We start from the raw sequence: 14514 nt of genomic DNA on the forward strand, positions 1-14514 counted from the left end.
ACAGCTGAAGCTTTCAGAAAAAAACTGGTTGGAGAAATCCAGAGCGATGCAACTGGATCTGAATTATTCATGAGGGAATGACAAATGGATACACTTTGATGCGCTGCCCAAAGGAAGACAGAAAAAAGTAATGTGGCATATGGAAAATATATTGTATTGTACCACACACATACATGTGCACAACACAACAACATCCTAGAATCAAATACTGAACTATTAGCCTGTACCTTACTTTGGTTTATTTAATAAGGGGCAGTGCATTAATACATTAAGACATTAATAAAAACATTTCTGTAAATGTGCCAGTTAGCCAAGAGGCTGTTTTCATCTAGAGTCCCGGTGAGTTGATCTCTTAAGCCAGAACAGCTGAGTCATCAAGACCGCCATTGAATGCTTGTCTTGGACAAAGGACAAGCTAATGCGATCTGGTCTTCCACAGTGCGGCAGTCCATCAGGGTAATTACTTCCACACGCTCAGCGTAGCGAAAGGCCGGCCACCTGAGGCACTGGCGTATCATTATTAACAAACACCATCAGTGAGTCGCGGTTCGGTAACACTCTGGGAGAGAGACGGGAGGCCAGAGAACGGAGGGTTATAATAAACAGGGGACGGAGTGAAGAGCAGGAGCTGACATACAGGAAGTATTCCCAAGAAATACAGACGAGTTGATGGCGAGAAGAGGATGGAATATAAGAGCGGAGGGAAAGACAATACAACTTGTGGAAGGAGTGGTGTGGAAGAGAGCAAGAGAGAAAACACACACCCATAAAAACACAAAGTATGACCTCTGTGAGAGAGAGAAACAGTAAGGCATGAGCGGTGTGTCCCATAAGACCAGGAAACTGATTTTTTTTAAGGAAAACTGGTAATTAATATCTAATTTCTTGGGAAAATTGACTGCACAACTGTGGAAAATAGTCAGTCTGTGAACTGAGATGGATATTTGGTTAATAATTTACTGGTAACCTTTGTTGTCTCTTTCAAATTTGGTTGACCTGCATGTTTGTTTTTGGTGATGATGCAGCATTTCCATATCTCAGCTATCCACTTGGTGAGAGTTCACTCTTGTTATTTGTGACAGGGAAGAACGATGCTCCAAAAATAGGCAAACATAGACCCTATAATAAACTCTATAAACGGAATAAACTTCGGCGACATAAGAGGTGACTAATGATAAGAGGAGAAGCCACCGCGGCATCACACTCTGACCAGAGCGATCAGAGGAGAGAAATGCCGGGGTTAAGTGTGAGTCAAGAGGAGATCTAAGAGTTTGAAGTAGATTAGAGAGGGTAAGGGATAAAAATGAGGATCAGGAGGTATGAACATTAAAGTGATGCTTTAGTGATCCCTGTAGGGCATTTCACCTTTTTGCCTGGCCTCCTTTTTACTGGAAGTTCAGAGTGAAGTTCAGAGTGAAGGTCAGGAAAGTGCACCAACATTCTCCCTCTCACTGCTGACTAAATTACAGAATAGAACGACAGAGTGGACGACAGAGAGATAACAAACAACCTGCCGGGGCAAGAAGTAGCCATAGGCCAACCGGTGAGCGTCGACATGGTGTTGCTGAAGGCTGCACACTAAGCAAGAACACTGTGTCCTGCCACGCCGATGTATTTAGGGAGAACAGAGCTGTCAGATGGTGTGACACAATGTGCAAAAGAAACCAACAAGAGAGAGACAGTGCAGAAGTGTGAGTGACGATGAGTCTGCTGCAGACTGAGGTGCCAATAAACCTCCGCCGAGCAACACGGAGCACAGAGAGAGGCACACTGGACTAATCAATGTGGGCAGAAACAGAGAAACACACACCAACACACACACAGACACACACACACACACACACACTCACCTTAGCATGATGTTCTACATTCTAATTACAAAATGTCACTTATTCAGCTGAACTACCAATTATACTCATTTAGTGAAGACATTTAGCTAATGAGAAAAATGTAAGTGAGCTTTGAGTGAGTTAGTGAGAGGTTGTACGTGTGTGTGTGTGTGTGTGTGTCAGGTCGAACAGCACCAGGTGCAGCAGCAGTGTCTGATCTAAGCCAGTGGTAGATAGTTTATCCCTCTCTCTCATATCTTTCTTTGAGACAGATAGCATCTAGCTGGAACACCCTCAACCAAAGACAGGTGAGGAACATCTTGTCGTGCACGCACACACACACACACACACACACACACACACACACACACACACACACACACACACACACACACACACACACACACACCTCAGCTTCCTTGAAAGTTTCAAAGGCATTATGTTTTTCCTTCGCCTCCTGCCTTATCAAGATGCAGTCCTACACACAACTTCTGAAGATAAGAAAAGGCAGAGGCCAAACCGTCGTTTAGCATGCAGACACGGCTCTTCATTCAGTTGTAATGCTGCCCTATATTTCCTCTTCTGTGGCCCTCCGTTACTCTTTATCCTCATAGTTTTTGTTCCTTTTTGTTTTTAATCTTTTCCTTCTTTCTCTTGTTTATTGATTGTCCTTTTTCTTTCATTGTGTCCTCTTCCTCTCTCTCTTCTTGTGTTAACCATCATTGTTGCAGAATGTTGGTAACTTGAGAAGTGAGTAGATGAACTGTCTGCATCTCCTCAACATTTTGGTTTGGAAAGCTTTAATCACAGTGTGTCTCACAGTTGCTTGGTCGTCACCCACAATGCTTTTGGGTGACCTATCATGAGAGTAAATGATACATTTGGCATAATTGCTGAGAGATAACACCTCATAACGCCGTCCCGACTGATGGTGTCATCATGGAAAAGTGGCACTCACCCTCTCCCTCAGGTAAACAATGTTCGCTCGATTGGCACTTTTGCCATTAGATGACTGTCCATTAGTGTAAGCTACTGTTAGCCACTGAGACGCAATAGAAATGCTCCCAATTTTGTATTTGGCACCTTTAACCCTCCTGTCGCCTTCGGGTCAATTTGACCCGATTCAATGTTTAATGTCGGTGTTCTTTCGGGAGTCAACAAACAAACATAAACTTGGAAAACAATATTAATTCTAATAATTTTCTGGAGATTTTAATAGCTGGGGTCATATTGACCTCAAGGGTAAAATATGTTAGTAAATATAAAGGTAACAGGGGGGTGAAACATTGAATCGGGTCAAATTGACCCGAAGGCAACACAAGGGTTAACCTTTAACCTTTAAGGTTAAAAAACGGAAATACAAATGAAGGATTGCCATTCAATAGTCCTGGTTAATTTGCAGAAAACACGTTGTTGCTACGATGGAATTGTTACATATAGTGCTATTTTTTTGATGGGCATTTTTATCCATTCTAATATTTTATTGTTTTTAATCAAAGAAAATACAAATCTTTGGAGGACGGGGATCAGGTCCCACCAATATTTGGGATAATCAGTGAGAAAGCCAATCTTCACTCTTCAATCTTAAGTATTAAACCAACTGAAAAACACAGTGGATGGGGAGAACCATAAAGACATAGAGAGGTGAAAGGGATACAAGGAGAGGTTTGTAAAAGTGCCAAATAAAATAAGAGCCAAGGATGGTTAACAAACACTGAAAAAACAAGGAAAACAAAGAAATGAAAAAAATGAAAGATCGAGAAGTCATGTAAGAGACTCAAAGAGAAGAAAAGAAAATTGTCAATAGAAGAAGAGCAATTCTTATGGATACAGAGACACAGAAGGACTAAGAGAAAAAGCAGAAGCAGAGAGGGAATATGGAGTAGAGACTAGGGGTGGCTTTGTGACCCCTCCCAAATGGCCTGCAGCCAGTGATATAACGCTGCCATTAAATAGGGTGTACAGGCCATTAGTTTGCTTGGCTGAGGGATAGTGGGAGGCTAGCCTGACGGAACACAAATCGCATTCATGCAAGATGGAGGTAGAGCAGAGATCAATCAGAGAGATGGGAGTGGGCAGGGATGGACAACAAAGACAGAGAAGGTGTGTGTGTGTGTGTGTGTCTGGTATGAGAGGGGGGTCGGGAGAGGAGGAAGAGGAGAAGGGGAGTGAAGGCCTAAAGGGCAACATGAGGGACGATGCGCTAAAAAAGCTTGAGGGATTTTAGCAAGGTGAGTTTGTGTGTGTGTGAGTGTGTGTGTGAGTGTACAGTCTAAACATGCATTAATCCATCTTATTAAGCACTTTTGACCTCAACCACTGCACACTAGTGCATACATTACTCATGCCTGGACTGAGTCCCACATCGCTCCGACCTTCAGCGAAACATCTTTCATGTTGTCCATTCTGTGTCATCATTCCCATCATTCCCATCAGTGTGTCTGTGCAATATTTGTATCGTGCAAGCCTCCTACTGTTTTGTATCTGTGTAAAGCATGGAAAACAGCTGAGACTGATCTTTATTCCCAATGCTGGGAATAATCATGTTTATGTTTAAATAAAGGCAATGTTAACCAAATGTGATTTTTTAACCACAATATTCACCCGTATGAATTAACAAAACAAATGGCAATGCAAGAGTCTCTATTTAATTGTGATTTTTTAAAATTCTAAGTTCACTACATGTGGCCCCGCATGTGGCCCCACCTCCCTGTCGTGTCAAAGCATATGTTATTGTTTACAACTGGAATGAGAGGATGAAGCGGAACAATCCATGAGGGTGAATTGCAGGAGCAGCAATCAGGTAAACTTGTGTTTAAGTTTGCTGTCAGTAAATAACAGGCCGGGGAAGTCGATGCGTCACCTTGCATCTCTTTGGTCTGTCTGTCTCGCAGCGCGTCTCTTAGTCTGTGTGCGTCTTACTTGCTCGCGAGCCACTTCTAGGGCTTTGATCGCTGACTTTGAGTGAGAGTGAAATACAATATATATATATGTAAGACCCAAGTAAATCGGTTTACAAAAAGCATTGGCTTTTACATCTAAAGCTATCGAGCAATTCTTTGGACTTATTTCCGACACACCAATCAGATTGGCATTTTCACCGTGACTGATTGGTCTAGGTTTAGACCAAGCACCTCTTTTCCTTATGAGTATGCGGCAAATAATAAGAAGAAGAATAAGAAACATTCGAATAACAATAGATCCTCCGCTCCGACTTTGTAAAAAGTAGTGTCATTTTCTCATAGACTTGCATACGATCCGATATATTTTTGCAACCAAAACAGTTGCCCCCTGCTGGCCATTCGAGAGACTGCCCGTCTAAGACACTGATACACAGCATCAGGGAAGAAACTGTTCATCACCTGGTAGTTCTGGCCTTGATGGGGCGTGGCTTCCTGTCTGATGGGACGAAGGCAAAAAGTCTGTTTCCAGGGTGGGTGGGTTCCCGGATGATGCAGGAGGCCCTTTTTCCTGCACGTGGTCAATGTCCAGCAATGCTGTTCTGTGCAGTCTTAACCACCTGCTGCACTGACTGTCTGTGCAGTTATCGCACCACGCGGTGATGTAGGAAGTGAGGACGCTTTCCACCACACCTGTTGAAGGAGTGGGTGGGGACTGAGGTGCCAGAACCAGTAGAGGTGTTGGCGGATTATTTAAATGTGTATTTTTACACTTCCTGTCTGTACGGAGACTCCCCGCTGTGAGCGATGAGTCCCACGAATGTGTCCAGCATAATTTAGCTATGAATCAGAAACCATTCCCAAGTTTAATCTGTCAGTTGGTCAATAGATGTTCTTTCTTGTCGTGTGATTAAGAGTTTTAAAGAACTTCAAAGAGGTCCGCAAAGGATTTTGTGAACAGTATCTGTAAAATACATATCCTGTGCTCCGCTGTCCTCCAACCTACCCGACCCCCAGCCTCCTCCCTTCATTTATCCCTCTACCATCCTGATTTATGGTCCCATCCCTGCCTGCACTTTCCCCCCTCCTCCTCCCCCCCCCTCATGCTAACCACAGACCCACACAGACAATTACAAGGCAAGTCATATGCTTGCGCTAAAAGCATACACTTTCAACTGTATACAGCAGCATGTGTTTGAGAGGATAAAGACCGGGTGGGGGTGGGAACGAAGGGTGGCATTTACGGGAAACAAAACCCCTCGCTGAATCCCCCCCCCCCACAACTGTCCATTTATCTGTCACATGTATCTGACTCCTCTCTGTTCACCACACACCCTTGCTTTTATAGGTATTTGATTTTGTACAATGGTCAGGACAGGAAAGTTAAAGTTAAATGTATTTGGTTTTATGTGCGTGTGGAGGAGTTCACTGCAACCTGCAGAGGAGGCCATTTCTACCTGGCCCAGAAAATTCTGCGGTACAATCCTTTTACACTCCACTGCTTTTGCTGCAGTGCCCTGTATTATGCGCCCATCCCTCTATCCTTCCATCTTTCTTACTCTCCTCCTCCCTTCCGACTCCTACCCCACCACCACCCACTTAAACTGCAACTGAGCTGATTCTTATCCACTGTCTCTCCAGCCAGTGATTCAGGCTAAAGGATGGGAAGTCAAGCTTATTAATGAAGAGATGCATCAGACACACAGAATCAGTCATCATCTGCGTCCAGATGCAGAGCGGCCATCACGTGGATATGAACCAGGAGCCATGTGCCGAAGCGATACAAAGACCGTCTTTGTTGTTACTGTTATTTCCCCAAGTCAATGTTTTGATGTGTATCTAATAAGATTAATATTACTATCTTATCCCCCGCAGGGTAATATAGTTAGCCTTGTTGCATGAGAGAAAGAGTGCACGAGTGTGTCTTTGCCCTTCAACCTCTAAAGAATAATAGGGACTCATTTATCAGTCGAGACACGGTGCACAACAGACTTTCCCAATTAAATCACACAATCGTTATATTAGGATGGCTACAGGGAGAGGGTTAGAGGAACGGGTGGCGAGAGGGAAGGAGGAAGACGAAGCAGGGAATGGTAAGAGAATGACAGGTGAAGGAAGAGGAGAGGTAGTTAGAAAAAAAAGGATGCAAAGCAAGCTTGAGTAATGGGGATTTTGAAGTGACCGTTCCTCAAGCACTTTAAAACACAAACCTGGAAGTCTTTAAACACTAAGAAACAATTAAATTGCGTGTAAAAAGTCCGATCAAGGCCTGTGCTTACATTCACGGAACAGTCATAAGCAGCAAGTCCAGCCCAGTAAGCCTTTTACTGTCTCAGTGTCAGTGACAAGGAAGCAGTTGGAGGAGCATTGTGCAGAGCCGTAAACACGCTGCTGGCCCATGGGGAATCGATGCGGCGCCTTGGAGCATGGGAGTACACCGCTGCCATTCCCTCTCTTTTTACTTGCACCCAATGCACTCTCCTCTACCTACACGGCCTTAATATTCTTGGTCACCACAGATGCAGCCTGACCACTGATCCAATTTCTCCTCCTGAAGAGAGGATCTCTAGTGGGTACACAAGCATCCAGCCAAAGTGAAACTCATAAAGTTTCAAGTGGAGGCAAGGACGTGTAATATTGAGGGTGAAAAATGGCATTGTCTTTGAGCTGTCTGTTCCTGTAATAACAGGCATTAACAATAGAGGGGGAGGGACAAGCGAGCTCCATCACACAGCTGACGCACAAACACACTCAAAGGCCCCAACACACAAGTGCACATCCAGTTTGTTCGGTGCAGTCAGAGGTGTGATTGACGGAAAACCTTTCAAAGAAAGGGTGCATGAGTAAGTGTGTGTGTTTGTGTGTGTGGCTACTCACATTCCTCTTCTTTGGGGTCCAGCTGTGTGACACTGATGGAGAGGCGGTCCACGCGCTCTTGCAGAGAGTTGACCCGGAAAGAGAAGGTGTGGGCCTCGTTGAACAGCTCTCCAAACAGGTCTTCTGCATATTTACCTGCATGCACACACATACACACACGCAGACATTGTGGAGTATTAGGTATTACATTGGAAAGTATTTCATGCTTAATAAAATACTCAATAAAAATAAGCATCAAAGCCATTAACACTTTTCGATGCAGCAAAAATGAGAACAACTGAGTGTGACTTCTCCTTTTCAACAGCCGTTTGTTCTGTTTTACATCAGCTGCCTCAGCTGTCATTGGACTTGTCGGCGCTTTTGTTTTGAAAAAGTTCACTCTAATGCGTTCACAATCACAGACAACTAGAAGTGCTGTTGTTCTTCATAAAGCATCATAGCTTAAAGATGTGTGATCACCGCGACTGAGAGTTGGAGAAACGCTGTGTCAGCGGTGTCTAGAAGTCCCGAGGGAAACTAGCGTCGGAGGCCGACCGCTCGGATGGAGGTTTGAGTGCGAGAGGTGTTTTACCGCAGACAGCTGTGTGATACCAGATCTAGACAAAAAAGAATGATGAAGATGAAACTGAAGAGTAAAACTGTTATTTTTACTTCAGTGTTCTGGAGTGATACCACGATGAACAGCGCGAGTCAGGGCAGCGTGACTCGTGCCTGTGTGCTGCGCCGACGCTTTCAGCCGCGCTGTTGGCTGTCAGTGAAATCTGATCAACTCCTTTTCCACCAGATGCCGGTACAACCGTCTCTATGCTGTGTGATTGATTCCTCAGCTGACAATGCTGCCCGCAGCTCGGCGGCAGCATCGCTCTGTGGTGGGCTCGGATTTTACAACCGAATGACCGGAACGGATCGAATGTTTTCACATTGCAGGTGATGAACAAAGTCATTAAAAAATGTGTCTTACAGTTAAAACGTGAGACTACTGGAGCAGCTATGTGTGGGCCACCTGATCTGCAGATGGGCTGAACTGATAATATATGTGTAGGTATTGTGTGTTGAGTTTCTTCATAAACTTACTGACAAAAACATGCAATTGTGAAAACTGATCTTGTGAGGATTATCAAATTTCTCCCTCTCCAGGAAATTAAAAATTGTGGGCATTAGCTGACTCAGCACCTAAAATCGGAGCGGTGAGCTATTTGATTTACAGAGATCCGAGGTGCGTTAACACCATGTGTGTCCATTCAAATAGCTGTACGAGAGAATGCATGTGTGTGTGTGTGTGTGTGTGTGTTTGTGCCACTGACTGAGGCTGCTGAGTTGACGTATGACGTTGGCCAAGGAGATGTTCGTCACACACTCCAGCTCATTTTTGATGTTCCTCGGCAGCACCGTGTGGCACAGGTGCCTGGGCTCGATGGTGCGCTTCACCAGCGGCATCCTTCTGCTGCGACGCCACTACCTGCGAGAGTTGGGTGGAGTGGGAGGGGGGGGGGAGGGGGTGGAAGGAGAACATGGGACAACACTTTGTTAGTGTGCTAATTCTTGTTATACCTTGTTATTTAGCTTTTTATAATAATAGAAGAGACAAATAGGAAGCACGTGGAGAGGAATTACAACGTGGGAAGTCCAGTTTAACAGGGTCCTGAAGAAATAGAAAATGCAACAGAATAGCAGCCATGTTGCCTCATCTGTTTCACTTATCATCGCCCGGTCCTTTTCCTCGTGCATAGCCAGGCTAACTAACCTCGGCACTCTGTCGGCCCACTCAGCCGTGCTAACGACATTAAGGGCTGCGGTGCTGCGGTGCTGCGGCCCACAGCTCCTCCATTCACACCAAGACAAGGTTGACTTCCCCAAACCACAGAAGATACAGAGGCAGAAGTGATCCATTTTTTTCATACAGATTTCTACCTCAAGAAAATGTTGAATAGTCAGACACAAATATGACAAGTAACACCATGTCTCTCTGCAGTTAAGGTATAATTCGAGCAAGTGCGTGGCATGATGTCGAGATCAGGTGGGCTGACTTATTGACAGGGTTAAGGCACTGATTAAACATTAAGTGACGTCTGGTGCTTTTAATATCCCGCTGTATTCTTGGCGGCGTTGCCGTCACTAAGGGGTAAACATGATTATTGACCGTATCCATGAGAATGTAGGACAAGGAGGGCTATTCTAGGAGGTGGCCTAGCTATGGATTGTTAGCTGGGCGAGAGAGGGAGCCCAGTCAAGCTTTGTTGAGGTGATTCATCCTGGAAGCGTATGAAAAAGGGGGGCAACCATGCCCATAAAAGGAGAGAATGAGAAGCTGAACTTCTGAAAGCCGTTGTCTGAGTGGTTTGAATGAGATGTGTGGGCGATGTTACAAACCCAAACAGTTTAAATACCTGCCCATTTCTTAAATAACAAGATACCCGCTGCACTCTTTCAAGATCTTTTCTTTACAATACCTCCCACAGTCACACACACACACACACAACACAATTGGGTACTACCCTATGTTCAGGAGGGGCATCTTGAAAACACACAAAAGCAAGAAAGATTATATAAAACCACAATCTTTAATAATAAATGGCTCGCCCTATAAGAAGCTTTCTTGACGAGTTAGAAGAGTGTTACCACTTTTTGTCTAGTAACCCACGGCCTGGCAAAAATATTTAAAGTGATAATGCCAGTGTGCCTTATAAAATCATGCATACAGTAATAAGCTGTTGCTGTTAACTGTTTGTATGTGAATTGAAAAATACTTGAGGATATTTGAGCTTCGACAACACAAACTCCGATTTTTACTTTGCTATTATTGTATAAGAGACGAGGACAAAAGCTTGACTTCAAGGATTTCTCTTTTTATTTAAAAAGGAATATCACATCAAATAAATTGCAGCAATAGCACATTAAAAATGAATTTTCTCCTAGGACTATAAACAAATAGTTAACAAATAGACTTTAGCCTATACAAATATAGAAAATATGTCTATCGAGCTGCCCTTTTCCATTTCACACACACACACACACACACACACACACACACACACATACAAAAACAAACAAGTACTTCATGAATGGCCGAGTTAAACGCAGATATAACAGGAGAGAATTATGGCCTCCAAAGCAAAGCATCTAAGGGAATCTGCATTCACTCCTTCTCTCCAAGCCCCACCAAATAGAAGTGCATAGAAGTCGGTGTTAAGTGATTATATTGATCCTGCCAGCCTGAGCTCCTCAGGGTGGGCTTTTTATATAGAGTAGAGATTAATAGTTTCCTTTAGTTTCAAATAGACGTTTACCAATGATTACAAATATGCCCTGCTCCAACGTCATGTTAAGCAGTTACCGAAGAGGATCTGTGTTTCAAAGTCATCCATGGCATCATAAAACCACGTGTGTTTATTGAGCTTCATTCCTGTTCATTTAATATACAAAGGAGAGAGGAAGATTACTCCATCCTAAATAATTCTGCTCTGATGTAGTTCTAGTTTGTGCTGTTTTGGTTGCTGTCACAGGACGTGCAAGGTTACAAGTTTCTCTGCATAATGTATCTTGAAAACATATTTTTTTTCTCTTTACTGTATCACAGGCGCAATTACATTTCCTTGATATTTGTTGACGGATCATTAACACCGTTATCTCGTATTGCTTTTCAAAGACTCCCTCAGACTGCCTCGCCACAGCGCATTCGTGGCATCTGTGTGTGTGTGTGTGTGTGTGATTAATGACTGCAGCATACACGTTGCTGCCGAGCTGATTGGACAGAAGTTGAGACTACTGTCCGCGGGAGAGAACATTTTCTCACACACACATACATACACAAATACACACACATACATACATATATACACACATACACACATACATACACACATACATACACGCATACACACATACATACATACACATATACACACATACATACATATATATACACGCATACACACATAAATACACACATACACACATACATACATACACACATACATACACACACGCATACATACATACATACATATACACTACCGTTCAAAAATTTGGGATCACTTAGAAATGACTTTATTTTTCAAAGAAAAGCACTTTTTTTCAATAAAGATAACATTAAATTAATCAGAAATACACTCTCTACATTGTTAATGTGGTAAATGACTATTCTAGGTGGAAACGTCTGGTTTCTAATGAAATATCTCCATAGGTGTATAGAGGCCCATTTCCATCAACTATCACTCCAGTGTTCTAATGGTACATTGTGTTTGCTAATCGCCTTAGAAGACTAATATCTGATTAGAAAACCCTTGTGCAATTATGTTAGCACAGCTGAAAACAGTTATGCTGGTGATATAAGCGATACAACTGGCCTTCCTTTGAGCTTGAAGTTTGTAGAACAAAATTAATACTTCAAATATTAATCATTATTTCTAACCTTGTCAATGTCTTGACTATATTTTATACTCATTTGATAAATAAAAGTGTGATTTTTCATGGAAGACACGAAATTGTCTGGGTGATCCCAAACTTTTGAACGGTAGTGTATACACACATACACACATATATACACACATACACACATACATACATACACACATACATACATATATACACGCATACACACATACATACACGCAAACATACATACACATATACACACATACACACATACATACACGCATACACACATACATACACGCATACATACATACACATATACACACATACACACATACATACATATATACACGCATACACACATACACACATACATACACGCATACATACATATATTATATATGTATGTGTGTATATATATAATATATATACATGCATACACACATATATACACACATACACACATACAAATACACACATACACACATACATACATACACGCATACACACATGTATACATACATACATACACAAATACATAAATACATACACATATACAGACATACACATATACATCCGTACACATATACAGACATACACATATACATCCGTACACATATACAGACATACATACACATACACACATACATACACGCGTGGATACATACATACAGAGAGAAAGAGAGAGAGAGAGAGAGAGTGTCCCTAAATTCAAACCCATTCAAATTTACAAAACAGTAAAAAGTGACCTGGTTTGCGCTCTGTGCAGCACACGTTGTAACAAAATAAAAATGTAGCGCGAGAATTCAACTGTGCCACAAAATATTAGCAGGGAGATGTGCCTCATTGAAGCCGTTCAATGTGAGCACCGGTAAGACATTTAACTTTAAAGTAAAGGGAAGTCGTTGAAAACGAGTCCAGTGGAATAAATGATTTATATTTCTAATGGGCAGACGTAGTACGACAAGACAGTGCCTTATGAAGACATTGTGTTGTTGATGTGTCAGGACTTTTCTCAGAGCTGGTGCAGTAAGAGCAGTCGCCGCTGCCACCACTGAGATGCTGCCCTATCGGTAACACTCAACACGACTTAGTAGTCTTCAAGCAAACTCATTCCTTTGACTAAAGTTTGATATATGTGTAAAGAAGAGGCCTAAAATCTTTCACACTTGCAAACAATCTTAGCGCCAATGCAATATTCACAAACAGCACATCGTGCAGCTGATTTGGGCACTTTTTGAGCAGGTCTGGGGTTTAGAAGCCGCCATGCTTCGCCCACACGTCTCTTCCAAAAACTCTCCACTTTGAAAGTCCACGGTCGAGTTAAATATAAAGCTGGGTGAGTGGAAACCTTTGTCGCGTGACTATTACAATGTCTAACGGAGTATTCTTAGCGAATGCTCAACCGTGATTATCAGCTGATTTTCCATAAAGGGCTGAAAGCGTAAGAAGCATGTATCACGGCATGGCGATGACTCTCTCCGAGACCCATTTCTGACTCTACTCAGCACAATAGTGGCTCCATGAGAGAATGGAAGTGGAGCACTGAATTGACAGATTTAACGCTGAAAAAATGATGGTCTTCCATTTTCAATTACTATACTAATTTAATGGACGAGGCAACTGAAAAACCTTTGTGAGAGAACTCTGGTTTCCCTCTGCGGTGCCTTCTTCTTCCCCGTAGTGTTTCCTCCTTCACTGACAGTGCCTTACCAGTATGATGGAGGAGGGCCATCACGGCAGCCTATAGAAGTATTAAATGATCACAGATGATCGCAGCCCGGAGACATGTTTAACATCCCTTGCTCTTCTTTCCCTTCCTTTTCCTTCTTGCATTTTTCAATCCGGTCTTTGGGCCAGCCAGCCTTATTTCTCTCTGTAGACCCATTGCCACTGTTTTCCTACTTTTACGATCCATACATCTTGGGCGGTGCTTCCCGCTGTCACCCATCACCATAGCAACGGCTGCAGTGGGATGCCACTGGTCTCTTCATAATATCCCAAGAAAGGCAAAGGCACAGAAGGTGGACACAAAAGAGAGAGGGGAGGGGTGAAGGGGCTAAGTTCAGGGTGATGTACCAAAACAGTGACAGCAACTTATGAATGGATGCAATATGGGAGGGAGAAGAAGAGGAAGATGTGGGATTGCTTCATTGCTCATCCATTGTGTGTGAGCACATAGCAGGGTGAGGGTCGGCACGTGCCAGCGGGGAGCAGGGGGCCGGCTCATTGCACCCGGGACAATATGTCCAACGAGAGGCTCTCATGAATTCTAATGGGGCATTTATTCACTCACACAATATAGCAGACCCCTCCATATGGAGCAGGTCAAGGGCCTTTTACTGGGAGGGCTTGGTGGAGACAAGATCAGCTACGATTTGATACAAACACACACACACACACACACAGACGGCAATTAGTGTTTACTCAAGAGTTTTGAAAATTATGGAAAAAAGGGGGGATTAATTCGACTGAGAAAGCTTGAAATAAAAAGCAAGCATTGCATGTCTAAAATAAACACTGCTCGCTAGCAG

The 14514-nt window shown here is 43.1% G+C and overlaps 1 protein-coding gene across 5 annotated transcripts in view; it reads right to left on the minus strand.

Moving 5' to 3' along the window:
* wasf1 (WASP family member 1) overlaps positions 1-14514 on the minus strand; it is a 51859-nt gene that overhangs the window by 19536 nt on the left and 17809 nt on the right. For all 5 annotated transcript variants that reach the window (XM_056427790.1, XM_056427793.1, XM_056427794.1 and 2 more), the window contains exons 2-3: positions 8911-9065; positions 7607-7741 (exon numbers count right to left, since the gene is read on the minus strand). In XM_056427790.1, the coding sequence (XP_056283765.1) occupies positions 7607-7741; positions 8911-9043 (268 nt within the window). In that variant the 5' untranslated portion in view covers positions 9044-9065. The remainder of the gene's footprint in view (positions 1-7606; positions 7742-8910; positions 9066-14514) is intronic.

The sequence above is a fragment of the Pseudoliparis swirei genome, chromosome 12, assembly GCF_029220125.1.
Source record: "Pseudoliparis swirei isolate HS2019 ecotype Mariana Trench chromosome 12, NWPU_hadal_v1, whole genome shotgun sequence".
Lineage (NCBI taxonomy): Eukaryota > Metazoa > Chordata > Actinopteri > Perciformes > Liparidae > Pseudoliparis > Pseudoliparis swirei.